The sequence below is a fragment of the Lampetra fluviatilis genome, chromosome 25, assembly GCF_964198595.1.
Source record: "Lampetra fluviatilis chromosome 25, kcLamFluv1.1, whole genome shotgun sequence".
Classification (NCBI taxonomy): Eukaryota; Metazoa; Chordata; class Hyperoartia; order Petromyzontiformes; family Petromyzontidae; genus Lampetra; species Lampetra fluviatilis.
The window spans coordinates 5966809-5993564 of NC_136299.1; the positions used below are offsets into that span (position 1 = coordinate 5966809).

Sequence of the window (26756 nt, forward strand, 5' to 3'; positions counted from 1 at the left end):
TCAAAGGGGGGTGCAGAGTGGGAGGTTTGGGGGGTGGGGTGTGGGAGGTCCGGGAACGAACGGGACACGCGGACGCGCCGACCTTGGCGAATCGCTTCATCCCCTCCCAAGCAGAGACGGCAGACGCGGCGCTTCCCCTCCATCCTCCGCCTCCCCTCCATCCTCCTCCTCCCCTCCACCCTACTCCTTCATCCTTCTACTTCTTTCCACCCCTCCACCATCCTCCCCCACCTCCGTGCTCCCTGACTCCTCCTCTGCTAAATCTCCTTCTCTACCTTTACGCGCACACGTGCACGCGCGCCACGGCCGTTGCACACGAGTGTGCTAACCACTACGCCACCGCTCCCGGCAAACACATTCGCACACACAGACATTGTTCGTTTTAACTAAATCGGAATTCACAACCCGCTAGCAATCCACAGTTAGATGTAAGCCGTGGCTGGGAATAGAACCGAGGTCACAACGTCGTGCGCTAATCACTGCGCCACCGCTCCACCCTCTTTCGTCTTTTTTTTCAGTCAACCGCGATCAATACACATTGCGATTCTTACAATCACACCGGCCTGGTCTTCTGTCGTATAACGGGAAGAGCTGATTGCAATGGGGCGTCCAGTTTAGCGAGCCACTTGAATGGCTTTCGAAGATTTAAAGCTTTCGTGACTGCACGGATTCATCTTCTTGGTTCTTTCGGTAAAGTCACGTAGAAGGGAAATAATAAAAGGATAAAAATAAAACATAATAAAATACAATTCTCAGAATTGTAAAAACATAATAAAATACAATTCTCAGAATGGTATTTTATTATGTTTTATTTTTATTATTTTATTATTTCCCTTCTACGTGACTTTACCGAAAGAACCAAGAAGATGGTTTTCGAAGGTGCCGACTAGAGAAGCGAAGCGCATCGCGCAACTGATGTTGATGCGAAATGTCCCGCGGTCTGGGACTCGTGGGGAGAGTCCCACGTGGAGGCACCTCCCATCCCTCGTCATCCCCCGCTCGGGACGCGGGCGGCCGCGGCGTCTTCGCCCCTTCCACCACCCTCCACGTCCCCCCCCCCCTTTGTGCGGAGGTGGTGGAGCCCCGTTCACCCTCTTCGAGAGAGGTGCCAGCCACGGGCACTCTGCTGTTGGGGTGAGTGGTGATTGAGGGCGTTGTACGTACCGTATGTTGGACTTGTGTCGGAGCCAATCGTGCTAATCGGAGGTGCGGGGGTAGGTAGGACAAGCTAAACACAAACAGCAGTTCTAAAGAAGTTAGTTTGCAATCGAGACTTTTGAAAAGAATGAGTAAAACACTGAATGAGTGAAACACCGAATGAGTAAAAGTGCAATCTGGATTAAAAGTGCGTCGGTTCATCATGTTGCACGTGTGCCACGATTCCGTCCATCTCGATACGAATGAACAGATAACATATATTTCGATTTAAAGCTTTCGTGACTGCAGGGATTCATCTTCTTGGTTCTTTCGGTAAAGTCACGTAGAAGGGAAATAATAAAATAATAAAAATAAAATATAATAAAATGAAATTCAGACGCTGTCTTTCCGACAGCCCTGTTCTTCACCTGAGGACGGCTGCTTGCGTTGTGGCCGAAACGTCGTGAGAATTTTATTTTATTATGTTTTATTATTATTATTATTATTTTATTATTTCCCTTCTACGTGATTTTACCGACAGAACCAAGAAGATAACATATATATATTAATAAGTAGTACCGACATATTCATTTCTAATTAACATCCACTAATTAACATCCAGATCCCACTTTATACACTCGTGTTTTGTCACTTTACGCTTCGTACTTGCAAGGATCTCCGTTGTGCGATATCCCGACCCTGCGTGCCGTTGTTTGATCCCGGAGCGCATTGTTCGTAGCAGGGAGGGGGTAGGAGGCATTGCCTGGATTGAATCACGAGGGTCCGGAGTCTCCCATCCTCGAGGGGCAATGCCGCCCCCTGGTGGTTGGCGCGGGGAAGCGCCCCACAAATCACAAGCGGCGGCCGTGCAGCTGCCACGTCTTGGGGTTGTCGCTGGGAACGATGTCCGACGATTCGCTCCGCGTGCTGGGAGCGTCGCGCCAGAGCTCCCGTCACACGGAGCGAAACGTCGGACATCGTGGCCAACGAGACGTGTTTCAACCCGAAAATCAGGGGGGAAGACCTCGAACCAGATCGTGATGATGGCGGGGACTCTCAGCAAGGGGGTTCCTTCAAGGCCTTGTGTAGCTGTGTGTCTCGAATACGGGAAAGCGGACGGTGGTGGTGGAGCGACGGCGGAGGTTTGGTGACCTTTTGACCTTGACCTTAGCTGGGTCCGCTTCATCAGAGCCACAGCTGGCACCGCATGGCACGACTCCGACACAGCCGCACTCGCCGCTGCTTCATGTATTTTTATTCGTAAGCCACAGACACCGAGAGGTGGCGTGGGTGTGCGTGTGCACGCGCGTGCGCATTTGTACTCGCTCATCGATTCGCTCTCAATAAATTACGCGTCGCTCAAATCACGGTCGCGTCCGATCCGTGGAGGTCTCGGTAGCAGCAGCAGCAGTCAAACCCAGTGGCTAAGCTCGGGGGCGACGCCACGGTGGGTGCAAGGGGTGCGGGGCCGCGGAGTGGTCATCAGTCGAGGTGGTGGAGGGGATGGTGGCGGGGGGGAGGGGTCTATGAGGTCACAGCTAAGAACAAGAAATACATTTAAAATCTTGCGCGTAACCAACGAGGCAAGGCTGCCACTTCAAAATCAACCTGACGTGAGCCACTGCGACAGAAACCAAATGCCCCCCTCTCAATGTGCCCCCCACCTCTCTCCGTAGCTGAGTGTCGAGGCACCTCCGGCGAGTTGAGCCCTTTGTAGTTTCGCCGCCCGCACACTTGATGGCTATGGCACGAACTCGCCGTTCTGAGTCCGATCCACGGGGTCGGGGGGACAGTGTTGACACCGGAGCGTCGGTTCACGCCAGACCTGATAGAGAACGGATTTGTTCCGAACTGGGGCTGGCGGGAGGTCAGACTCGCACAGTTCACGCTCGGGTCAAATATCCCTCTCGGGCTCACCTCCACTGTCGGTTCGTACGAGCTTGGTCTTAACAAGCGACGCCCATTCTGCACCCGTTTCCTCGGAGTGAACGGCCTGCACGTGTAACATGCACTGCCCTATTGGAGGAGGGCATCTGCACGGCGGGCAGCCCGCGGGGGTCATGTGGCCATACTTCACCACATCGGTCAATGCGGGCCGGCGAAGGCGGCGAGAGCAAACGCCGTAGCAGAGCACTGCTGACGGCGGTGGCCCCCTCGCGTGCCGGTCGCATGACCTCAAGCGGAGTGCGGAGGGGCGCTAGCGGAGGCGCCGGGGCTGAGTCCCCAGCTCGATCCCCGGTTTGAGTGGCAGCGCCAGCAACCGGGGGGGGTTCCCTGGCGCCGTGTAAAGTGCGGAGTTTGTGCGTGGGCACGGTGAAGACGCGGTGGGGTGCCGTCGCATGCTCACCAACCTCCTCCCCCCCCCCCCCCGCCGATTTAAGCAGCAGGGGCTTCCGATTGTTGAACCCTGTTCACCGCAGACCGAGTTTCCAACCAACAAAGGTGCCCAAAATGTGTTGTTCGAATTTCTTTAACGAGGTCATGTGGTTTGGCTTTGATGCCCAGTGCTCAGTGAAACCGGCTTCAACGCCGGCAGCCGACGGCTAAAATCAGTGGGGTGGGCGCAGGTGGCCACCGCTTCTACAGCCGCGTGCAAATCCGAGGCCAGCATGCCCCTCGCGTGCCCACAGTAACCCTGTCCTGCGGGCCACTGTGGTGTGGATGTAGGAGGACGGAGGTGCCCTCCGCCGCGCGAGGGGGGCCCCATGGCCTGGGCGGATGGCGCGGGTGTTACATGGTGTCGTAGTTGGCCGGCGCAGCCTTCTTCCTGCAGCGGGCCTTCACGCTGCGCGCCTGAGCCTGCACGGCCGCCACACGGGAAAACGGCGGTCGGAATCCAGAATCCGCGATCGTGGCCCTGACTCTGAGTCTAACCCTGTCCCTGTGTCTACCTCTCACACTTGATCCTGACCCCGAGCCTAACCCTGAGCCATAACCTTTATTTTGAGTCTACTCCCTAACCATATTTCTTGTTTACTCTCTAACCGTACTCTTGGTCCTGTTGCCCCATTACCACCTGTGACTCCGTGACCCCATTACCTCGTTGCGCGTGGCCTTGGCCTTGGTCGCTTTCAGACTCTGAGTGCGGCGTGGGGGCGGGGCCTCCACGGGCTCCTCGTCTGATTGGTCGGTCCTCACCTCCAACTGCTCCGCCACGTCCGAGCGCAGACTCACGCTCGGTTCGTCTACACGCGCGGGCGACAAGCAATGGGCGACACGAATCTCAGTCAACGCCACTCAACCCCGGGCAACTCCAACCAACCGAGGGTGGTTTGGGTGCCGTGTGCGAGTCACGTGCAATGTTTGTCGTGTTTGCGGAAGTGGGTGCCCTAGTGCACGTGCGGTAAACTAAACTATTTCTTATTTTACCAGGTAAGGCCCACTGAGCTATGTAGCTCTTTTTTCAGACCTGGCCACAAATGATAGCTCAACGAAGTGGCTTATCATCATGTGGAAATGTATAGCAGCCAAACACTCTAGACGCGTGTTTCTAAATGTGGGGTTAAAACTGGAGGACCTGAAGAAAAATCCACGCGACCACGGGGAGAACATGCAAACTCCAAATATACAGCAGGCATCACGGTCTGGATCGAATTCACGACCTCTTGTATACCAGGCCAGGTAGTTAACATCACACCACCGTGGCGCCCATGGTGAGGGGACCTCGGGGAGTCACCGGAGTCGTCGATGGTGTCGAGTGTGGAGCCTGCGCGGCGACTCGGCTCGTCCGGGTGGATCAGGGTCAGGTCCTGCATGCTGAAGCTCCGCAAGCGCTCCGACAACGCTCCCTGGCCCTGCACACGCACGCACATGAACACATGCACACATGCACACACAGATCCCCCTAATGCAGGGGTCTGCAACCTTTAAGACATAAAGAGCCACTTGGACCCGTTTCCGAAGGAAAACATAAACTGGGAGCCGCAAAACCATTGCAACATTTAAAACAAATATAACACTGCATATATTGTTTCTTACCTTATTGCTATATATATAGGATCGTGCAGTCAGCTGTCAATCTGAATAAAAAAAGGACTTTTTCACTTAACAATGTAAAATATATTTTTGCAAATTAATAGCTAAATTACCTGGTTAATGGGATTTTTGCTCCTGAACCTCAGTGCACAGTGTCTGCACATCAGGGCTGTAAGACGTCACCTTCATTTTCACACAGGCTTGCAAGCTGTCATCTGTGAGGCGTGATCGATGTTTGTTTTTAATATAGTTCATGTTGGAGAAGACCTGCTCACATACATATGTGGAGCCGAAGATCGACAGGACTCCAAATGCATACTTTTCATGTTTATATAAGTGTTGGGGATGGCATTCCATGTTTCGAATACAAGTTTGTCCTGTTTGGGAAGGTTTTCAATATCACTCCATTTATGATTCTGAGCCAGAATGGCCTTCTGACGGGCAACATCCTCAAGAGTAGCGGTCAAGCATTTTAACTTGGACACCCATATATCTTTGTCGGCTATATCGGCCAGTTCCATCTCAAGATCAGGTTGACTTACACCTGCAAATGCAGTCATATTCAATAGGGATGGATCGATCGCCAGGGGAGTGACAGGGAAGGATAATGTCGTTTTTTCCTCTCTGAACTCACAGAATCGTTTCCCAAACGAACTTTGCATTGTGGTGATTGCAGACTTGAAATATTCCAAATTTATCGTATCATGACTTTGTTTGAACTCTCTCAAAGAGGGAAAGTGAGACAGTGTACCTCTCTGTAAATCTTTGACAAACACTGTCAACTTGCGCTCGAATGCCAAAACCTCCTCCAGCATGTGCAGGGCTGTGCCTCCTTTCCCCTGAAGGGTTGTATTTAGCGTGTTTAGATGTGCTGTCATGTCTACCATAAAATGTAATTTTTCCAGCCACTCTGGCTGTTCCAGCTCAGCAAAGGTGAGCTCTTTGCTGCCCAGGAAGGTTTTTACTTCTTCCAAACATGTGACAAAGCAACGGCAACGTTATTGCCTGTCACCGGGCGGGCAGTGTGGAGCGGAGCGGCGACCTGTCAGCAGCGGCAACGCCAGAGCAGGTGTCACAGTGCGCCTCCTCCCCTCGCTAGCATCCACCCCGGAGCCGCGGTCAAGGTTCAAAAGAGCCGCATGCGGCTCCGGAGCCGCAGGTTGCCGACCCCTGCCCTAATGCATTCACAGAGGTCTGTGGGTACTGTGGTGGTGCCACGGCAAATTGTGCTGCTGGAAGGGTGGAACGGGATGGTGTAGCTGGAGCGTGGAGCTGGAGAGAGGAGTGGCTGGATGGTGGAGCATGTGGCGTGGGTGGAGCCGGAGGGTGGAGTGGGTGGAGCTGGATGGTGGAGCATGTGGAGTGGGTGGAGCCGTAGGGTGGGGTGGGTGGAGCAGGAGGGTGGAGCTGGGAGTACCTTGGCTGCGGCTGTGACAGCGGCGGATGTGGCGAGGTTGAGGCCGCGTTTGCCGAAGCTCATGACCGTCTCATAGCTTCGTTCCTTCGCCTGTGTCAAATACTCATCGATTTCCTACACACAAAGACAAAGATCCCCCGTATAGCCTTAACATGATGTTTGGGGAAAGTGCTTTTAGCGAGCACCTGTGAAGGCAGGCACGGCACACGAGAGGTTGGGTGACCAGCACCTGGTACACACACCGCACCAGGTACTCATTTCAGGCTGAGTCGACCTAGGGGAAACCCAGGACCGGTTCGGATAATAGTCATTGCTGTTGACCGTGAGTGGGAATCGAACCTGGGTCACCAGGTTGCTCCCCAGAGCAGAGCACACACGCGCACACACAGACACACACGTGTGGATTGTAGTCTGTGAGGAACATTGGTGACGGTGGTGACAGTGGTGACGCTGGCTCGCGGAGGCCGTGGGTGACGGCACTTACGTGCTCCCTGGAGGAGAGCGCCGGGTGCACGAACTTGCGGTACAGCGTGCTGGAGCCCTTGGTGTAAGGGGACAGCAGCCAGATGACGAAGAAGATCTTCAGCTCGTAGTAGAACGGGAACCTACGGGGACGGAGATCCTGTCACGTGGACCCCACCAAGGGGACACCCACCACGTGGACCCCCACCACGTGGACCCCCACCAAGGGGACCGTCGTTGCTTCGCGTTTAACCTCCGTGTTGGAGGCAGCACTGCCACGGGTCGGGTGCCAGGCCATGCATTTGAGAGCAGCGAAACCGCAGTGGGCTGTGGATCACACACACTCGTGTACACACACACACTCGTGTACACACACACGCTCGTGTGCACACACACTCGTGTACACATACAAAGACAAAGATCCCCCGTATAGCCTTAACAGACTGTAGGGGCAAGTGCTGTTAGCAAACATCTATGAAGGCCGGAACGGTACACGAGGGAGTGGGTGGCCAGCACCACGCCCGACCGCCTTTGTCTCCCCAGTGGCGATGGTTACACATCGCACCAGTTACTCATTTGAGGCTGAGTCGACCTAGGGGAGGCCCAGGACCGGTTCAGATATTCGTCACTGGTGTTGGCCATGAGTGGGAATCGAACCCGGGTCACCAGGTTTTGTAGCACAGCGCGCTAACCGCTGCACTACCGCTCGTGTATACACACATACACGTTAGTGTAAACACATGCTCATGTACACACACTCGTGTACACACACACATACACGCTCGGTGTACACACACTCGTGTACACACGCACATACACGCTCGTGTACACACACTCGTGTACACACACACATACACGCTCGGTGTACACACACTCGTGTACACACGCACATACACGCTCGTGTACACACACTCGTGTACACACGCACATACACGCTCGTGTACACACACTCGTGTACACACGCACATACACGCTCGTGTACACACACTCGTGTACACACGCACATACACGCTCGTGTACACACACTCGTGTACACACGCACATACACGCTCGTGTACACACACTCGTGTACACACGCACATACACGCTCGTGTACACACACTCGTGTACACACGCATATACACGCTCGTGTACACACACACACTCGTGTTCACACACACATACACGCTCATGTACACACACTCGTATACACACACACGCTCGTGTACACACACTCGTATACACACACACGCTCGTGTACACACACACATGTAAACACACGCTCATGTACACACACTCGTATACACACACACGCTCGTGTACACACACACATGTAAACACACATTCATGTACACACACTCGTATATACACACACACACACGCTCGTGTACACACACACGCTCGTGTACACACACACATGTAAACACACATTCATGTACACACACTCGTATATACACACACACACACGCTCGTGTACACACACACGCTCGTGTACACACACACGCTCGTGCAAATATGCGCGTGGGGCCTGCTGGAGCGAGACTGCGCCTCCCTCTCTTGAGTTGGTACTCACCACGCGAGCACCAGGTCCGTGAACGTCTCCACAGCGGTGAAGATTGCAAACACGATCCAGTACATCATCCACTTCACCTGCATATCACCCACAAAGACAAAGATCCCCCGTATAGCCTCAACAGACTGTTGGTGAAATTCCTCTTAGAGAGCACCTACGAAGGCCGGCACAGCACACGTGTGGGTGGGTGACCAACAACATTCCTGACCGCCTTTGTCTCCCTAGTGGAGATGTTTCCTGCACACCGCACCGGCTCACGCAGACGGAGGCGCGCACGCACAGCCTGTGGCGCACGCTGGTTGATGCAGTCTGTGCATGGGCAGCAGAGGGCTCTGAATAAATCCATCGTTGTACTGCACCATGCTCCCACATCTATGCCCCCCACCCCGTCCAGCAGCAGCAGTGTCACGAGGGCGGGTAGGCGACGCGTCCACAAGACGGGAGGGCGCGTCCCCCACGCAGTACGTGGCCGAGCGTGTCCCCCCGCGGGGGCCGACTCACGTATTCACGCACGTTCTTGGTCCGCACCGCCTTGTAGGACGAGTATGCCGGGTACAGGGTCCCGAACACGAGCCTGTGGGACAGGCGGCAAGGCAAGGTCAGCTCGGCCTGACCTCTCTCGACCTGATCCGACCCGACCCTGAACCAGGCAGGGCTGACCCATAACCCGAACATCTGACCGGCCCCAAACACTGCGCAGTGCGGCGGATTACGAACCACGTAAACCATCATCATCAATACCACCGCCATCACCACCGCAATAACCATCACGACCGCTATCGTCAACGTGACAACCACCGTTACCGTCAACACCATCACCATCATCACTACCATAACCATCACCGACATAACCATCACAGCCATCACCACCACCATCGTCATCGCGGCTCCGCAGTCCCGGCACAGGGACGATGAAGCAACAACAGGAGGCGCGGTGCGGACAGGGAGAGGAGAGAGACGTGGAGAGGCAGGGAGACGGGCAGAGGAGAGAGACGTGGAGAGAGACGTAGAGAGAGACGGGGAGAGAGACGGGGAGAGGCGAGAGACGTGGAGAGGAGAGAGACGTGGAGAGGCGAGAGACGGTGAGAGACGTGGAGAGGAGAGAGACGTGGAGAGGAGAGAGACGTAGAGAGGAGAGACGTGGAAGGGCAGGGATAGAGACGGGGAGAGGAGAGAGAATAGAAACGGAGAGCTCAAATGGACGAGGTTAGTGACGGAGATAAGCAAGGAGAGGCAGGGAGAGAAGAGAGAGAGAGGCGGAGATGCTCACGCGATAAGTCGGGAGATCATCCAGGACACCATGGCTCCTCTGCCCGTCTCCCCACGTCGCTCGGTCTCCGGGATTGCGGCTGGGAGCTTCGCCTTGGGCTCCCCACCACAGGGGCCCTGGCGACAAGGGGGTCTGGCCGCACGAGCTCTGCCGGAGGGGGTCTCCGCTGCTCAGTGTCGCTTCGTGCAGTGGCGGCGATCTGCGTCGACAGAGCGGGGAGACGCCGATGCCGTCGATGCCGCTGGCGGTGGTGGGAGCGGCGAAGGGGGTCACAGGGCGGTGCCTCCCGCACGCGGAAAATTACTCCCGAACCCCGCCCCGGGTCCCCTGGTCTCTAAGCCTGCCCCCCCCCCCTGATCCACCTGTCACTGGGTCCCCTTGCGTCTAAACCCCATATTTCTGGGTCCCTTATTCCCTGTATCACACGGGGTTCCGTGGTCTCGGAGTCTCCGAAACGTGAATACGGCGTTGACTGAACGGTGACACTCAGGGGGTGATGACCACGTGGTGACTGGCGAGTGAACGCGTGGACAGCAGTGAGCGAGAAGGAACGCGTTAAAGAGCGAGCGACGAACGAGTGGATGCGAATTGAAGACGAGTGGTTGTCATGGGCGCTGACTGGATAATGGATAAACACTGCGGTGAGCGCGTTGTGGATACGCGTTTGTGAGCAGCAGAGGGCTCTGCTGCAAAGTCGACAGGACGTGTGTACGTACCGTCGACGTTCCGTCCCAATTTTACCAACCCCTACCTGAACATCGTGGGGAGGTATAGGGGGCCATCCATAAATGACGTCACGCACCTGGGGGGGGGTCAGACATTTGTGACGATGTGTGACGAGAGGTGGGGGGTGAGAAATGTGACGTCACATCAAAATGCGCAACTTTAAATAAATTTAGACAACACGTTCTACTTAATTAAATAGACTTTTTAATAAATTTTTCTCCTACAACATCAGAGTGCAGCGGCACATTAAATACGCACAACAATGCCAATTGTTTAAAGCGATTTGAAGCATTTTTTGGGGGGTGGGGGGGCAGAGCTTAGTGACGTCATATTCGAGGGAGGGTCTGACTTTTTGTGACGCCGTGTGACGAGGGGGGGGGTCAAAAATCGTCCAAAATCGCGTGACGTAATTTATGGACGGGCTCATAGTCAAATATCCCCATGACTCACGTGGCGCGGGGAGGCCGTCATCCAGCAGTGGATTGACGCAAAAGGGTTGCACGTGGAGACTTACGATGAGTGCATCGTGATGAGTGCTGCAGCAATGAAGTGGAACAGCGGTGGGTCTCAACCTTTTTGGTGTGATCTTGATTTGAAGCTGTCGTGACTGCAGGGATCCATACTCTTTGGTTCTTTCGGTAAAGTCACGTAGGTAGAAAAATAATATATCACAGACGTGACTTAACCGAAATTACTTTTTGATGTGCTTCATCGCACGTGACGTCAGCAGCACGGCGCGGCTACAGTGGAAAAACAAAAACGATCTAGCGCATCTCGTTTTGTAGTGGGAAAAGAGGTTGACGCTGAGGAGAGGGGAGGAGGCACCTCGGCCCCCCATGTGGAGTGACGTCACCCACTAATTAATATTAATGGCGGGGGGGGGTGTCCATTTGGAAGACGTCACTTCTTCATGATTATTAATGAGGGGGGGGGGGTCCATGTGGAGAACGTCACCTGTTCATGAATATTAATGAGTGGAGACTGGCCGACATGGAGTGACGTCACGCGCGGGACACACAGACATTATTGGCTCATTAGCCTAGTAAATACGTGTTCAGTTTATTGTTGTTGTTTGTGATCTTTCAGTACTGTCAACGCAGTATATGACCATATATTGTGATTAGTCTTGAGGATTTGACGTGTGGTCTCGAGTCTCATAATCGGAGATGGGGGGGGGGGGGACTGGGCCGGTGTCCACTGAACGGCCCACGGGAAGAGGCTCGTGGTGTTGGGGGGGGTGCAGGGGCTCCATCTCGACACCCGCGCCGTTCTCACGACTGTGATCGCGTGAGACTTGCGGCGATGTGGATGTCAAACTAAGAGGAAGAAAGCCTCTCTAAGCCGGACCGATTGTGGGGGAGGTGGAGGAGGGTGGGGGGGGGCTTTTCCGACAATCAGCAAATAAATAAATAACACGAGTTTATGAAACGTGAATGACGTCCATGGTCTCGTGGTCTGTGCCCGGGGTTTTACAAATTCCCCACGGCAGATGCGTTTATTTGGGCTGCGTTGTGAGAGCAGCAACAGCAGCAGCAATGACAGGCCCTCCCGCCTGTACGACGACGTTACTCGGAGGGTGAATGAATAAGTGGCACTAAGTGAATGAATGAGTGGCACGACACGAATACGCATTGTTGTCAACCCATACGGTTTACCCGTATTCTTGTACAGGGAAATTTTGTTTTCAGGTCCACACGACGCAAACACGTTTCAATACAGGCACATTTTTTTGTATTTTTTTCTGTTTCTCGCTTGTGATGGGTCTTTGTAGGACGAACGGTGAGATGTATAAGGCACGGGGTGACCAATAAGGTATGAATTGGTCTGTAATAAGGTAGGGCACTGATAAGGAGTTGACAGGGATGCGAGTGTTTGCATCTACATATTAAGCAAGCAGAACCATCTGCATGCAAGATTACAAACAGTAGCATGATAAGTAGCATCATTGACACCAATTATACTTTTTTTCTGATAAACCAGCTTTTGTTTAGTAACATAATGTTGTGTCTATTTGTTTGTGTTTCTCCCTCGTGATGGGACTTTGTAGGATGCACGTTGAGATTTACAAGGGGCGCGGGTGACCAATAAGGTCTAAATTGATCTGCAATAAGATAGTCGGCACTAATAATGGGTTTGACGGCTATGAATACGTGACACTGAACGAGTGGCACTGCATGAATGACGAACGAGTGGCCCTGCACGAATGAATCGGTGGCACGACGCGCATGACGCCGCTAGAATGACGAATGAATGGAAGTGCGCGTACATCGAGCGAATAAAACGCAATCCGAGCATCCGGGACGCTGGCTTCGCGCGCGCGCGCGCGCACGTGCGCCCCCCTCCCAGGCATCGCTATTGGCTGCCCGCGCCCCGAGGTCACGTGCCCTCGCGCACAACGCCTCGCCATTGGCCGTGCGCGGGTTCCCCCTCCCCCCTCTCCCCCACCCATCCCCCAGAGTGCCGCGCGTGCGGAGCCCCCAGAGTGCCGCGCGCGCGGAGCGAGGCAGCAAGCATCAGCAGTCGCAATGGCGATGGAGGCGTCGGGTTTGCGTGAGCAGCTTGAGCGCGCTCGCCAGAGCCTCCACAGCGTCGACGAGAACATCAAGAAGCTGACGGGACGCGACCCCAATGACTTGCGGTAAAGGCGGCGCGAGCTCGCGGATTTTGCCTTTTTGTTTGTTGCTGCCTTCACCGCCGTAGACGGCGAACAGCCGAGGCGGAGGCCTGGAGCGCGGCCTAGTGTTTGCGGGCGAGGCCTGCGGTGTGCGTGCGAGCTGGGGGGGGGGCGGTAAAGGTGGTGGGAGACGCCGAGATCGCTCGAAAACCTCGGACCCTAAGCACGGATCCCCCCGAGAGAGACCGACCCTCACGGTGGAGTCCCCCGCGAGTCGATGAGAGCCCGAGACGCTGTGGTTAGGAGAGCGGGCATGGTGGCAGCGCAGTGGGTAACACTTTTGGGCCTCGCAGCGGGAACAAGAGCTGGGTTCGATTGCCGACTGTGGGGTCTTTGCGTTGAATTTGTACCTCGACCCCTTCTGTTATGCACGACTTTCCTCCGGCTCCTTCCCATAACAAAAACAACCATACAATGTAATGAGTTTTGGCCAACCATGTTAATGGAGAAGGATTGCCTGCAAATTACAGCGCTGGACTCAATTTGGCTTACACGTAGCAACATAACCGCCGATTGTAAATACTTGTTAGAACCTTCTTGAAAATTTATCTCGTCACACGGTATAAAAATACAATAGTAATAAGCGTACCAATGCAATGAAGGTGACACCGAGACCACGGGGAACTTGCGAGACTTTTAACGCTGAATGTGTGTGCGTGTGTGCGCAGGCCTGGACCGGGCAGGCGGTTGTCCCTCACGGGTGGACCCCAGGGCCTTGGCAGGGGGCGAGGAATGGGGCTTCTGAGGTGAGGCTCCATCCACGTCCAAATCCCCAAGCGCTTCACCGAGCACCGGGGGAGAGACCGTGATAAATTAAAGGAGTTTTAACTTGACCCTGAAAATTAAACACGCTGACGATTCGGTAATTTTGTCTTCGTTTATGTTGTCTCGGTAGGGTCCGTATTTTCCAGACCGTCTCATCTGTCGTTTCCGCCTCATATACTGTCTCTCATATTTGTAGTGTTGTCTGCCTTGTCTCGCTGTGTCGTTTATATTGTAATTTTATCTCGATTGTAGTATTGTCTTTCTCAGCTCCACCAGTTTCATGTGTACTGTCTTGTTCTGTTTAATCAATTTCGACCATTACCTTAATGAAAATATTTCTGTGACATTGGCTTGAATTGAAAATATACTGAAAGCTGAGTATAAGCATAAATACAAGGTAACATAAGCCATACAGCCTTGCATTGCACTGGTGGGCAAAGGGCAACTTCTGACAGAAGCATACGACTAAGGATATAAGGTCACTGGGGTTGCTCCAAAGGGAAGTGCTTATATTCAGCTTCTTCTGTTATCCGTTCTTGCATGCATGACTCGCAGTCATTAGAATCGATGTTCATTGGTGAATTGATACTATTCGAGGGACACCACAGCAGCGGTTTCCTTCGGAGGTTTCAAACCCACTATCCCACCCCTGTCCCTGCAGGCGTGGGCTCTCGGACACGGGGCTACTGGCAGGGATGGGCGGACCGCCGGCCAAGAAGAGAGATATGGATGGAGCGATGGGCAGGTAACCCCTTGCACCCCAGTGTAGTGTCTAATTTAGGGCCCACTTACTAGAGTGCTATTCGTCTCTATCACTCTCGTGTATAATGGTGCTGTCTGGCGCTTATTGTGTGGTGCTGACTGGTGTTGTGTGGTTCTGTGGTGCCGACTAATTATCGTGCTGTCTAGTGGTACACGGTGCTGGCTGTGGGTGCTTTATGGTGATACTAGTGTAGTACTGATCGTGGGGTGCTGACTGTGGTGGTGTGCGGTGCTCACCGTGGCTCTGTGTGCATTCAGGCCGGGGCCAGAGCGGCGGGTCCGACGTGAATCCCACCCCGAGAGCGACGCCGAGGACGACGAGGATGTGCAGAAGGTAACGGCTCGAGCAGCGTGATTGGGCGGTGCGTGTGTGGCGTGCCACAACTCGACCCATTAGTTAAAAAGTAATCCTTACACTCACAATGCAGACATTGCATCTTCCTCCCAGAAGTTAGTTATTTTGATTGATGCAATTTCATGAAATTATTTGGCTAATCCTCAAAACAATGTGATGGAGAAAATGCGGTTGGAATAAAATTAGACGTTATCGTGCAGATAAGATACATGGTACGCCACCACTATCCTTTTTAGCTCCCTCCCCAAGTCTCTTCTAAAAAGCTTCCTCTGCAACCTTGTGCATCAACACACACATGCCCTCATTGTTTCTGTTCTCTCCTTCCTTGCTCAGTCTCCCTCATTCCCTCCCGTTTCCTCCTGTGTGAACTATTTTACGTTTTTTACGTTATGGGCACATTATGTATGTTGTACAAATCAAGCAGTACAGAAAACAAAACAAAAATCCAGGGTGCTTAACATTTTTTTTGCACTTATATGGGACTCGTTTTTAAAGGAAAAAGAATGAATAATACACTATCATGAAAACAAATGTATGTTAATAGCTTAAAAATGTCAGTCTCCACTTGTTCGCCATCATTGTCAACACATACCTGGAATCTCCTTGTGGTATTGTTGCAAATTCTCGTAAATGTAAAATTTTTTTTGAAGCATCTTGTATTATATTTGTCAATTGAATTGTGACAATTTATGAAATAGCAGAAGGTGGGGTTGGATCATTACTTGACCGCTGGAAGTGGCGCGAGTGACGTTGTTTGACTCTCCCTCAGCCCGCAGTGCAGTCATCAGTGGTGAATACTGCCAAGGAGCGAACACGCCGAGACCTCATCCATGACCAGAACCCAGACGAAAAGGGACGGCAGAGGTAACCGCGCCCTGACACTGCGTATACCACTCGCACCACAGTTTGACCGGCAGGGTTCTCACCTAGCCGCCTGGGTTGAGGCGATCCCAGCCAACGAGAGCTGCGTATTTTCCATTGATTTATTATTTACTAGCGGGAAGTACCCGGCGTTGCCCGGGGGAAAAATATATTTCAAAACTTATCTTAAAATACAAAAAAGTTTTATGAATGTAAAAAGTATTTGCTTATGAATTTTACGTGTTTAGGAGAATGCAATATAAACTCTCATACTAAATAAGCAATGCAACTGTGAACCCAAATGATGGACCACATAATAAACCAGTGTGGTCTCCGTCTCTTCAATGGAGGAATAACAGGACTGCATGAGCTCTTCTGAAGCCCTTTCGTTGCCAGCAGACCTCAACATTGACATTTAGCTCCCCAAAAGTGCCATACGTAAGAAGACAAACAGAATATTTTTTTTTATAGTAGTTCATATTTATTTAGTGCCTTTCAGCAAGGCACTTCACAAAACACAGACAGCATATAATTTGGAAGAGGGAAATTGGGAGAAATGGGAAGAAGGGAGGTAGGGCAGGTAATGGCCGAGGCGAAAAAACTACGTCGCGCGGGTGGTGCCGTAAACAACCGTTGGCAGCCAGATCGCCAAGAGGACACTCGGCAGGCACGGAGTCAGGCAGGAGACTTGGGGATGGGGCGACGCGATGTGGGATGGCGAGGAAGCCATGCTGCATGAGCGCCGCCACGAACAGCCGCCTGCAGTCAGGCTGCCGAAATGGTACCCGGCAGGCGCGGGTGCAGGCAGGAGACCCGGGAAGGAAGCGATGTGCAGGCTGCACAGGGCGGCGTGGTGTTGGTGCAGCTCAGTGAGCACCCGCCGACAGCTGAACTGCCCTCCAGCAGGCATGGGGTCAAGCAGCACACGTGGGAGGGGAGCGGTGCCCCCAACCAAAGCAAGAGCCTCTCCAAAGTAATGGAAAACAAAATAGGGCCTCTCCAAAATAATGTAACTGCCACCTTTTGTTGACCCCACCCCTCTATCAAGAGCCTCTTTGTAAACAATGTTCCTAGTCGTGCCTGCTGGTGCAAAGTAATGTAAGTGTGTTTCATTGCCTACACAAGAGCATCCAACATCAAGCTGGCCATGACAAAAGCACGGAGTTGCCAAATTCAGTCGCACCACTTTTAAAGATTGTCCTTGCGCCTTGTTAATGGACATCGCAAAGCTGAGCTGGATGGGGAATTGAAGCCTTTTAAATTCAAAGACTGTCATTTGGGATTATAGGTATGCGAGGGAGAAAGAAGTCTTCACCCCTAGAATTGCCTGTAATGATTGTAGCTTTGATAACATTTGAATGTAATTTTTTCACAATTAACCTTGTGCAATTGCATAGTCTAGGTGGGTCCAAGTTTCTCAATAGCAAGACAGGTGCCCCAATTTTTAGTAGCAAGTTGTGTGGAGGTACACCCGGGAGCTTCAGAGAATGCAAGAATTCAACTGGATAGTGAACAATTTGATCATGGTCCAACACTGAGTCAATAGATTTGTAGGACTTGTTCTCTCCAGATAATTTCTGCAACAACATAGAATTTATTCTGTGAACAGCATCATTTCTTTGAGTCAAAATGACCCTCTCCTGTAGCCAGATAACATTTTGAAAGTGTTGTTGCATGTTTGGGTATACTTTTTCCTCCAGTTCCTCTTTCGAAGTGGAAAGGATGCGTTTAGCCATGGTGATAAGTCCATCTGTGCTGTCAGCAAGAATACTGCCATTTCCAATATCAAAAAGAGCTTCAGGAATGTTTCCTGCCTCTTGGTCTCCATGGAGATATGCACGCATGTTTGTAGTTAGTTTAAATTTTTTCACGTGCCTCCAGAGGAATGATGACTTGATGCAGGCACTTAACTCATCAGCTTTGGTTCCTCGAAGTACTACAGGCAAGGTTTGTCGGAAGTCACCAGCCATGAGAAAACTTACACCACCCATACTCCTGGAATTGTCACGGAGGTCCTGCAAAGCTGTGTTGACAGCCTCAAATACTCCCTTGTGGGACATGGTGCATTCATCCCACACTATTAATTCACAATTAACTAGGACTTGTGCAAGGGCAGTCCACTTAGAAATATTGCAAATAGGGTTTTCTTGTCGGGATAGATTCAATGGAAGCTTGAATATGAAATGGGCAGTTCTTCCTCCAGTAAGCAGAATTTCCGCATTCCCTGATGATGCCACAGCCAGGGCAATTTTCTCCCTCTGGCGAACCTTAGCCAGGAGCAGGTTGAGAACAAAGGTCTTCCCAGTACTACCAGGTGCATCAAGGAAAAATATGCCTCCATTTTTAGACTCAATGTCTTCCAAAATTGTTGTGTAGGCTTCTCTTTGTGCATCCATCAGCTTTGGTTCATTTTCCTCAAAGTTAAGAAGCTCTAAACCATCATAGGATATTTCACGTAGGATCTCTTGGGCAAGGGCATGCAGGTTGTCCCTGGAGGGTGTTGGTAGTCCGAAAGACTTTTGAGGTCTTTTTCACCAATGGAGTGAAGTTTTTCTTCAATGAGGATGAGGGCCTGGTTAAAGATGACATCAGAAAAGTTCACCTCGAGGTTGGGATTTTTTTTGTTGAGCTCTGTGGAGGATGTCCTCACTCATGCCTTCTTTGTATTTTTCCCAGAGTCCCATGGGGTTATGCAGAAGAGAAATCTCAGTTGAGAAGGGGACTGACTAACAGATGCTTCTATCATAGCTTTGTCAAGATGCTGATCATCAAGAATTCCACGAAGATGGCGAGCTTCCCTGTATGTTTGACAGACAACTCCTTCCACTGTTTATAGGTCTTGTAAATATTTTGGCCCTTTAACAACATGGAGAAGCATTTGCAGAAAGTAGCAATCCTGATTGTTGGGATTAACTGTGTAGACTCTGGCATCAGATTCACCGTCACCACATCACTTCCATTTTTTTAGCAGTCCATGTATTGTAGGAGGGAACTTTATGATAGAGCAGGTTGGCAGCAAATGGGTCACTTAGGCACCAAACAAAAACGCCATCAGGGTTGTATCTTGTGGAGCCAGGAACCTCTTCTTGGGCATTTCCTTCAGTGAAGTAGATGCGATGACCATTTTCGAGGTGAACTGCCAATTGGACCACTGTGGGGGAATGCTCGTGGATGGGGAAGCCAATAATTCTCCAAGTGGCCTCATTGCTGCTGATGTATCTTCCTTTAACAAAAAGTTTAACTTCATCCACACTTTGCCCCTCTTTTTGTAAGGCAAACACAGTCATGTCAGACCCTTTGTTGATGTATTTGCAAACATTTGATGGCTTTCACAGAATTGCAGAATTCCACATTAATGTGGGCCTCAAAGATTTTGCACAGAAGAGGGCAGTAGGGAACGATCCACTGGTTGTCAACCTTTATTTCAGAGTTAGTGCCAGGTCTGAGCGTTGTTTCAAATCCACCATCTTCAGTATTTCTGTGACGATATAGAGGATAGCCATCATGCCCTGTCTGAGTTTCTTTTAAGAAGTTTATTGGATACTTCTTGGTATACTTGTGGTCTTGCATACATGGGCCATATGGACCATTTGCTTGCAGACCACATCAAATAGGGCATGGTCTTTCTTGGGGGCAGGTAGCTCAGCACTGATAAATATGTCAATGTCACTTGCATTAATTTTTTCCCTCATCCATAGCAATGTGGGCATGAGGAACACCATGTTTTTGCCACTAAATGGTGTGAAAGTTACATCTTGTCTTGATTTGAAGCTTTCGTGACTGCAGGAATCCATACTCTTTGGTTTTGATAAATGTCCCGTCGCCTCCGCAGATCTTACTCTGCCCCCCCCCATCTCTAGCCCCGCCCATGTACCCTACCTATATAGTCTATATAACCTCGTGCCACGGCAGCTCTCTACCTTCTTCAGCAGTTATTTCTTGCTGTAGTTGTCCCACCTGATGACGATTGCTTGTGTTGCGATCGAAACGTCGTGATTTGTTTGATTTTATTTCTAACTACGTGACTTTACCGAAAGAACCAAAGAGTACATCTTGTCTTCCCAAAGACGCTGCCTTCCTTTGTTGTAATAAGCCTCATGAGTTCATCAACTTTGAGTTTAAACACCCTTGCAATTATGTCATGTCTCTCTGTTGGCTTTTGGTTTTGATAAAGCTCAACCTGGATCTCCTTCCATTTTGGATTGCAATTGAAGGTGATAAAGAGATCGGACCTGCCATATTGCCTGATATAGGTCATTGCATCTTGAAGCCTCTCAAGCATGTATCTTGGTCCACCTGTGAAGGATGAAGGCAAAATAACTAATCTCCCCATATTCTGAGCGTTTGCATCTCCATCAGAATTGATAGCGTCCCTGAGATGAACATACTGTTCTACACGCAGGCGTTTTTGATTGAGTTGAATGTAAAGAAGGTGCTCACTCAATATTGGCATATTCATCCGCAACATACTGGTGAAAGAGGTTGGCGCACCTTAATATATGGTTTCTTCTGTCCATGATCATGAAGGAATAGAAGTCCTTAGAGGAGACAGTTTGTGAGGATGATTTTGTCCCGTTGCTTTGATTTGAGGAATCTGGAAGGTGGTACCCATCTTGCCCTTGCCACAGTATCATGGGGTATTGTAGGGCATCATATGCTCTGTTTGTTTCAGGAATTCGTTTGATGGTGTTGTCTTGGTATCGAAGCACAATGTCTCTCTTACCATGTTCTTCACCCACCATAAGAACAGCAACCTCACCACAAGTTGGGGCATTCAATCTCCGTGCGTGCTCCCCCCTTGGGACCTCGGATGCACTGATTACAACCTGATAATCATTGGAGGTGACTTGTTGTGCTGCATGTTTGAAACTTGTAATCAACAAATTGTGTTGGTTGAGCATCCCTTGGAGGGACAGGACAATTTCTCGTCTGGCACCAGGAACATTGCTGCATCGCTGGTTGCCTTTCTGACCTTCATCTCCCATGAAGTATATCTGAAGAAACTTTGGTTCTTCGCCAGGCAGTGGCTGAATGGATCGATTCGATGATAGACTTGGCTTTGAACTTTGAATGTGAGCATAAATCCTGGCTCCACTATCTCCTTTGTTCCACCAAAATAAGTAATTTGAACGCAAGAATTGTACTTCCTGATGTTGGTCAGAAAGTGTTTAGACTCAGGGGTATGGGCCAGATACCAAGGATTTCAGTTGCTTAGGGGGCAGCTGCACAAGTCAAAGTTTGACTTTTCCATCACTGCAGCACATTCCCTTGGATTCTCCTTTCCACTTTTTAGCACCACATTCTGCGCAAGTAATTGACACAGAGCCGAATATCACCATAGATTGATAATCGATCTCTGGTTGATGACTTAAAGCTGCTCTGTTCCAGTCCAGGTAATTTCTTCCTGCTCTTGATGCAGCAGCATGACGGACTTGCTTCTGGCGTGCCGTTTTCTGATGTTGTGGTTTCTCAGCCCGTGCTGCTGCAGTGCCCGTGCAGTTTCTGGCTTGTCTAAATGCACTCGGATCACGATTTTCTTCAGCCTGTGCTGCAGCAGTGGCTGTGCATTCTCTGGCTTGTCTCCATGCATGCTGTTCAGGATTTACCTCAGCTTGGGCTGCTGCAGTGCCTTCGTTGTTTGGTTGAGAAAGTTGTTTTGGTGCCAGAGTGCCACTCTCTTTGTGTGTTTTTTTTCTTGGAGAGGCTTGATTTGTATTTTTTTGGCATTTTTTCCGCTAAGGAGAACCTCTCTCCCGTCACCACTCGGCAAGCTTGTTTGTGTAACCGGCCTGGCCTATCCCTCTCCTCCCGTGATCTTTATTTCCAAGTGTTCTTCAGAGGAGCATTCGTGCATCTGTTATTATGACCAGATGTATACCAATCAACCCCAATTCACACCACATCACTGCTCAACCCCTATACAGTCCACCCAAATCGCAATAATGATAACACTTGCTTATATTAAATACACGTTCAACATCTAACATCTGAAAGATTTAACATTGAACAAAACTATCTTATAAATATCTAGATTATTTTCTAAGTGCGGGTTTCTAGTCAGCCACTGTGATAATACGGCACAGATTAAAGAAAATAATACAATATTTTATAATCCAATTATATTAATTTAAATACATTTGGCAAATCATTTGAATTACCATAAATATATAAATAACTTGTTTTTATGAGCAAATCAAAACAATATCTACCAAAAAAACAAATATAATGATGCTCCTTCCATCAGTTCACTGTTAAAATATAAGCTGCCGGATGGTTATTGTATAAGGGTTAATTTTCCCAACAATAACAATTTATATTCTTAGTTCTTCCGGTAAAGTTACGTAGAAGGGAAATAAAATAATAAAAATAAAACATAATAAAAATTATCACGACGTTTCGGCCACAACGGCTGCTTGCGTTGTCACCCTTACAGTACTATATAAGTAATTATACTGACCCTATGAACTTAAACAAGTATAAAAATAATAAGAAAGTACGTTTACGATGTTGTTGCTGCCATTTTTTTTATTTGCTGCGAGCAAAAGGGTTAAATAAATAAAATAAAACTCATAAGAAATCAACTTATCATACCTGTAACTATGAGCAGATGCACACCAATTAACCCGAATTTACATAACCTCTTGACGGGACAAGTGTTAATATTCTAGAACGAAGACCAAATCACTTTATTTAATTACTAAAATAGTGACTTAAAGCTTTTGTGACTGCAGGAATTCATATTCTTTGGGTCTTTCGGTAAAGTCACGTAGATGGGTTCAAAGAAAATAGCAAAAAAACTACGACGTTTCGATCGCAACACAAGCGGTCATCAGGCCGACCGCTTGTGTTGCGATCGGAACGAATAAAAATAGTAAAATGATTTTTAAATATCAAATTTTTTACCGTGAATATATTTACTATCATCAAACATTGCTTAATCCCTATCATTTAATATTAAATAACAGTAATACTAATTATTAAACAGTAATATTTATCTATGTTTCAACGGGGCTGTAAATCTGTGTGTCTTACCTTACAGTGTCCACACGAATGAGAATTCCCCCCTCCCACCGATCGTGTGTGTGCATTGCTAGGGCAATCACCGGTCAGCGTTTCGCGCATGCGCAGATGCGTGCTTTGGTGCGCGCTCAGCGTAGTTATATAATAATACATAGGAATAAATTGTTAATTAAACTACTTGAAAGTTGACGGATGTGAAATACGAATAGTGCTGGCTCACCACGGGCCTTATCACGTGGTATCTGGGTAATTTTTTTATGCCACCACCCCACAGTTTGTGAGTTATATCCGTCACCAGTTTCGTACACACACAGACAGAGAGGCAGACAGGCAAAATATTACGTTTATAGGTAAGATGACAAGGCTTGAGCTGTGATGCACATCGTGCTATGTTTATTACTGGTGTTTCCATTGACCATCTGACGATTAGAAATGTGTTACTGTCTCTCTAAATGAACAGCTAAGGCTGGCAGCCCTGGAAACGTGGTGTCATAACCACTGAATTGTTTCTGTTATTTTTAGGAATCGGCGAATGTTTGGGCTGTTAATGGGGACCCTGCAAAAATTCAAGGCCGAGGCATCGGAGGAGAACGAAAAGGTGTGGTTCCCCCTTGTATCCCGCACGAGGCCACATCCCACACCCTCCATACACTCATGGCAGTGATCGCGTTTAGGAGCTCGTATACGCGCCATAGCCACACTCCGCTGCCCCCACAGCCCTAACGTCAGCACTGGTGTCTTGTTGGCCGCAGCAAAAGCGGCGGCACGAGATTGAGGCGAAGGTCGAGGAGCAGGCGGAGGAGGAGCGGCGCGCTCTGGCGCTGGAGCGGCGTGAACTGTTTGAGGAGCGGCGCAACCAGCAGGCAACGCTGCGCCTGCTCGAGGTCAAGGTGCAGCTGGCGCACCTGGTAAGACCCCCACCCCCATCACAGCCACCATCGCCGCGTACCAAGTTTATCGCTGTAGGCCGTGCCTGAGAAACACGTGTTTAGCGGCGTCCTGCGTGCCACGTGTCTCTTGTGGCAGCAAGAGGAGTGGGATGCACACAACCAGAAGCTGCTCCCGTTCATCCGCACCAAGACGAAGCCGCAGATGTTCTTCCTTCCGGCCAAGATGAGCCCTGACACGCAAAAGCTGCTGGAGGAGTCGCAAAAGACTCTGAGTGGTAAGGCAACCATCCCACGGTTGGGCGGTGCTGGGCTTGCGGTACAGACAATTAATCAACGAGTCGAGATTTGTATGTGACCGTGTTTCACATTGCTTGTGTATGTGCACGCACGCCTTGCCAGATGAGTTTGCGAAACGACGCGCCGACTTCCTGGAGGAGATTGAAAGAATGGAGGTGCGGCCACGACGCGCGAGGATCCGGGGGCGGTTGGGTCCCACGCCGGACGGAGACGGGGATCTGGGGGGTGGCCCCCCCTGGCTGGGGGAGGGCCCTGAGACAGAGGACGCGGAGGGTAAGGCGAAGATGGGGCGCGTTGGAGAGGACACGGATGCAGCGCCGGTGCAGGATGTAGAGATGTCGGGCGGCCCCGAGGGTGAGGGGGGGCAGGCAGGGCAGGAGCAACCAGAGCAGGAGAAGGGCAGCTTCGAGGCCAAGCACCAGGAGGAGGGGATGGAGGAGGGGGAGGTGGGGGAGGTAGGGGAGAGGGCCCAGCCTGAAGGGCAGGAAGTGAGTAAGCCTGAAGAGACAAAGACACCGGTGGCCAAGGAGGCGAGTAGCGAGAGGCGCAGGGAGAGCGATCGTGGGCAGCGAATCCGCATCGTGCGGCGGGGGCCGGAGCGTGACCGGGGGGGCAGCCCAGACAGGCGGCGCGATGGCTGGGACCGGCGCAGGGGGGCCATGGGATTCGGGGGCAGCCGCAGCCACGAGCAGGGCGGCTCGGGAGCGGGACGGCGGCGGCGCCATAGCTCGGAGCGGGGACGTCGGGAGCGGGAGCCGGTGCGGCGGAGCCCCCGCCCGCGCTCGCCCCGTCACGCGCGCCACTTGGAGCGCGGTGACAAGAACGAGACCAACAGGAAGGTCAGGGCTGGGTCCGACGGGGACAAGAAGGGGGGGCACAGTGGGGAGGGGGGGCACAGGGGGGAGAGGCGGCGCAGGCTCTCGGAGGGCGGGGCTCGTCGCAGGCATAGCGAGGGGCACAGGGGAGCCGAGGCCGGAAAGCGGTTGTCCTCGGAGGGCAGCGCCGAGAAAGGTAAGGAGGCAGAGGCCGCAGGGCAGCAGGGCGACACAACAGGGGAGGGTGTGCAGATGATGGTGCCAGCGGCGGAGACGGAGGGTCAGGAGGAGCCAGGGACACAGGCAGTGGAGTCGTAGGGGGAAGTTAAGCCCCGGGGCCGTCCCTCAACATTGGTAAGTATGGGGGGGGGGGGGGGTTCCGTGGCCTCGCCAGGGCTCGGCAGGGCCCTAAGAGCGATGATCTGCCAGACGCCCATGGTGTGCACTGGGCTTCTCGCGGATGTCAACGACCACGTCCCTGCGAACGGCAGCACTTCTGCACGGCCTTGCGCGTTTCATGCCGGGGACAGAGACTCCTCTTATGATCTCGGTGGGGAATGCGAGGCTTTTCACTTGTTGAACGTGCGGTGTTTCTGTCAAGTAACCGAGTGTACACTTTTAATCAGGACTCTGGTTCCCTTCCGCACTTGGAGCTGTGCTATAAGAGTCGCATCAAGGCTCCTGCACCTGGCCCCATGCGTGTTTTATGCGGTCACTATTCCATGCAGCTCGAGACAATGTTTATAAGTTGGACATTTTGGATAAATAAATTGTTGGGCGTGAATGGAGTGGTCTTGTTATTTTATCGTCTGCGTCTTGCCTGCCCTACACTGGACACTTTTCGTTGGTGCATCTGCGTCCACACACAGACTACGTCAACCCAGGACTTCATGAACCCAAAGACTGCACCTGGAGACTTCGCAATCCCAACGTCTTTGCAAATTCAGATCATTCAGCAGCTCTGCGTATTAAATTTACAATCTCCATCACCACTCTTTGGATTTCATGAGTGAGGCGGTAGTGACATTACTGCAAAAAATATGACTGGAAAATCAAATAATTAAAGATACTGCTGTCAATCAAGTTATTGAGTTGCCAGCCAGGGTGGTCAGTGGATGTGACAAGCAACATCGTGGGGGGTGGGGTGGCGGTATTGGTGGCAGACCCTTTACTCCCAGGATGCGTGTGCACACTGGCCCCCCGAATCTGCAATGCACAGATACTGATGAGACATGATGAAAGTATCACTGCCAGAAGCCACTGCGGTGGGAAATGCCGACCAGAGGTGAGAAAAGATGGTAGAAACTTTTATTTTCACGTTTTGGATGGGGCAAACAGACTTGGCTGTCCTCACGAAAGCACAGAAGCTTCCGGTGATAAAACCCCTTTTCTCCTTTCCCTAATAGATTGTTCCGCTGGGATCGAGCTATGGCTACAGTGGACTCAGCTCCTCTTCACAGCAGCGGTGTTCCTGCCCACGGGGTGGCCCGCTTATTGACGGGGTGCCCGTCCCCACGTCCCCGCGAAACACGTGGCACGGCGCGGACAAACTCGGCATTGATCTCCGCCAAGCGGGGGCTCTGAGGGGGAGGGGTAGAGATCGGTCTTTAATCCCCCGACATCCCCCCACGTGCCCGCATCTGGAATAATTCGTGTTCGAGAGAGCCGTGGGGGGCCCCCGTGGTTAGCTGCTCGAGTCCCCAGAACCGAGGCCGGGTTCAGCGGCAGCGGGAGCGTGATTCGTTCATTTCGATTCGAGAATAACTCCGATCCTATGT

The 26756-nt window shown here is 51.3% G+C and overlaps 2 protein-coding genes across 3 annotated transcripts; one reads left to right on the forward strand and one right to left on the reverse strand.

The window, feature by feature from the left end:
• Positions 1-2358: 2358 nt before the first annotated feature.
• Positions 2359-10135, reverse strand: LOC144941695 (receptor expression-enhancing protein 1-like). 2 transcript variants are annotated; one of them, XM_078868073.1, is made up of 8 exons: positions 9814-10135; positions 9045-9117; positions 8544-8620; positions 7014-7134; positions 6530-6643; positions 4801-4931; positions 4177-4322; positions 2359-3936 (listed from the first exon to the last, which is right to left on the reverse strand). In XM_078868073.1, exons 1-8 carry the CDS (start codon positions 9843-9845, stop codon positions 3617-3619), a joined length of 1014 nt encoding a protein of 337 aa, XP_078724199.1. In that variant the 5' UTR covers positions 9846-10135; the 3' UTR covers positions 2359-3616. The 2 variants fall into 2 exon arrangements, with proteins under 2 accessions (XP_078724199.1, XP_078724200.1); XM_078868074.1 differs by having other exon boundaries at positions 3797-3936; positions 4814-4931; positions 9814-10133.
• A 2863-nt stretch (positions 10136-12998) lies between these two features.
• Positions 12999-25830, forward strand: PNN (pinin, desmosome associated protein). Its single transcript, XM_078868075.1, has 9 exons — positions 12999-13177; positions 13882-13959; positions 14640-14723; positions 14999-15074; positions 15865-15959; positions 23499-23574; positions 23729-23884; positions 24003-24141; positions 24266-25830. Exons 1-9 carry the CDS (start codon positions 13065-13067, stop codon positions 25294-25296), a joined length of 1848 nt encoding a protein of 615 aa, XP_078724201.1. The 5' UTR covers positions 12999-13064; the 3' UTR covers positions 25297-25830.
• Positions 25831-26756: the final 926 nt, after the last annotated feature.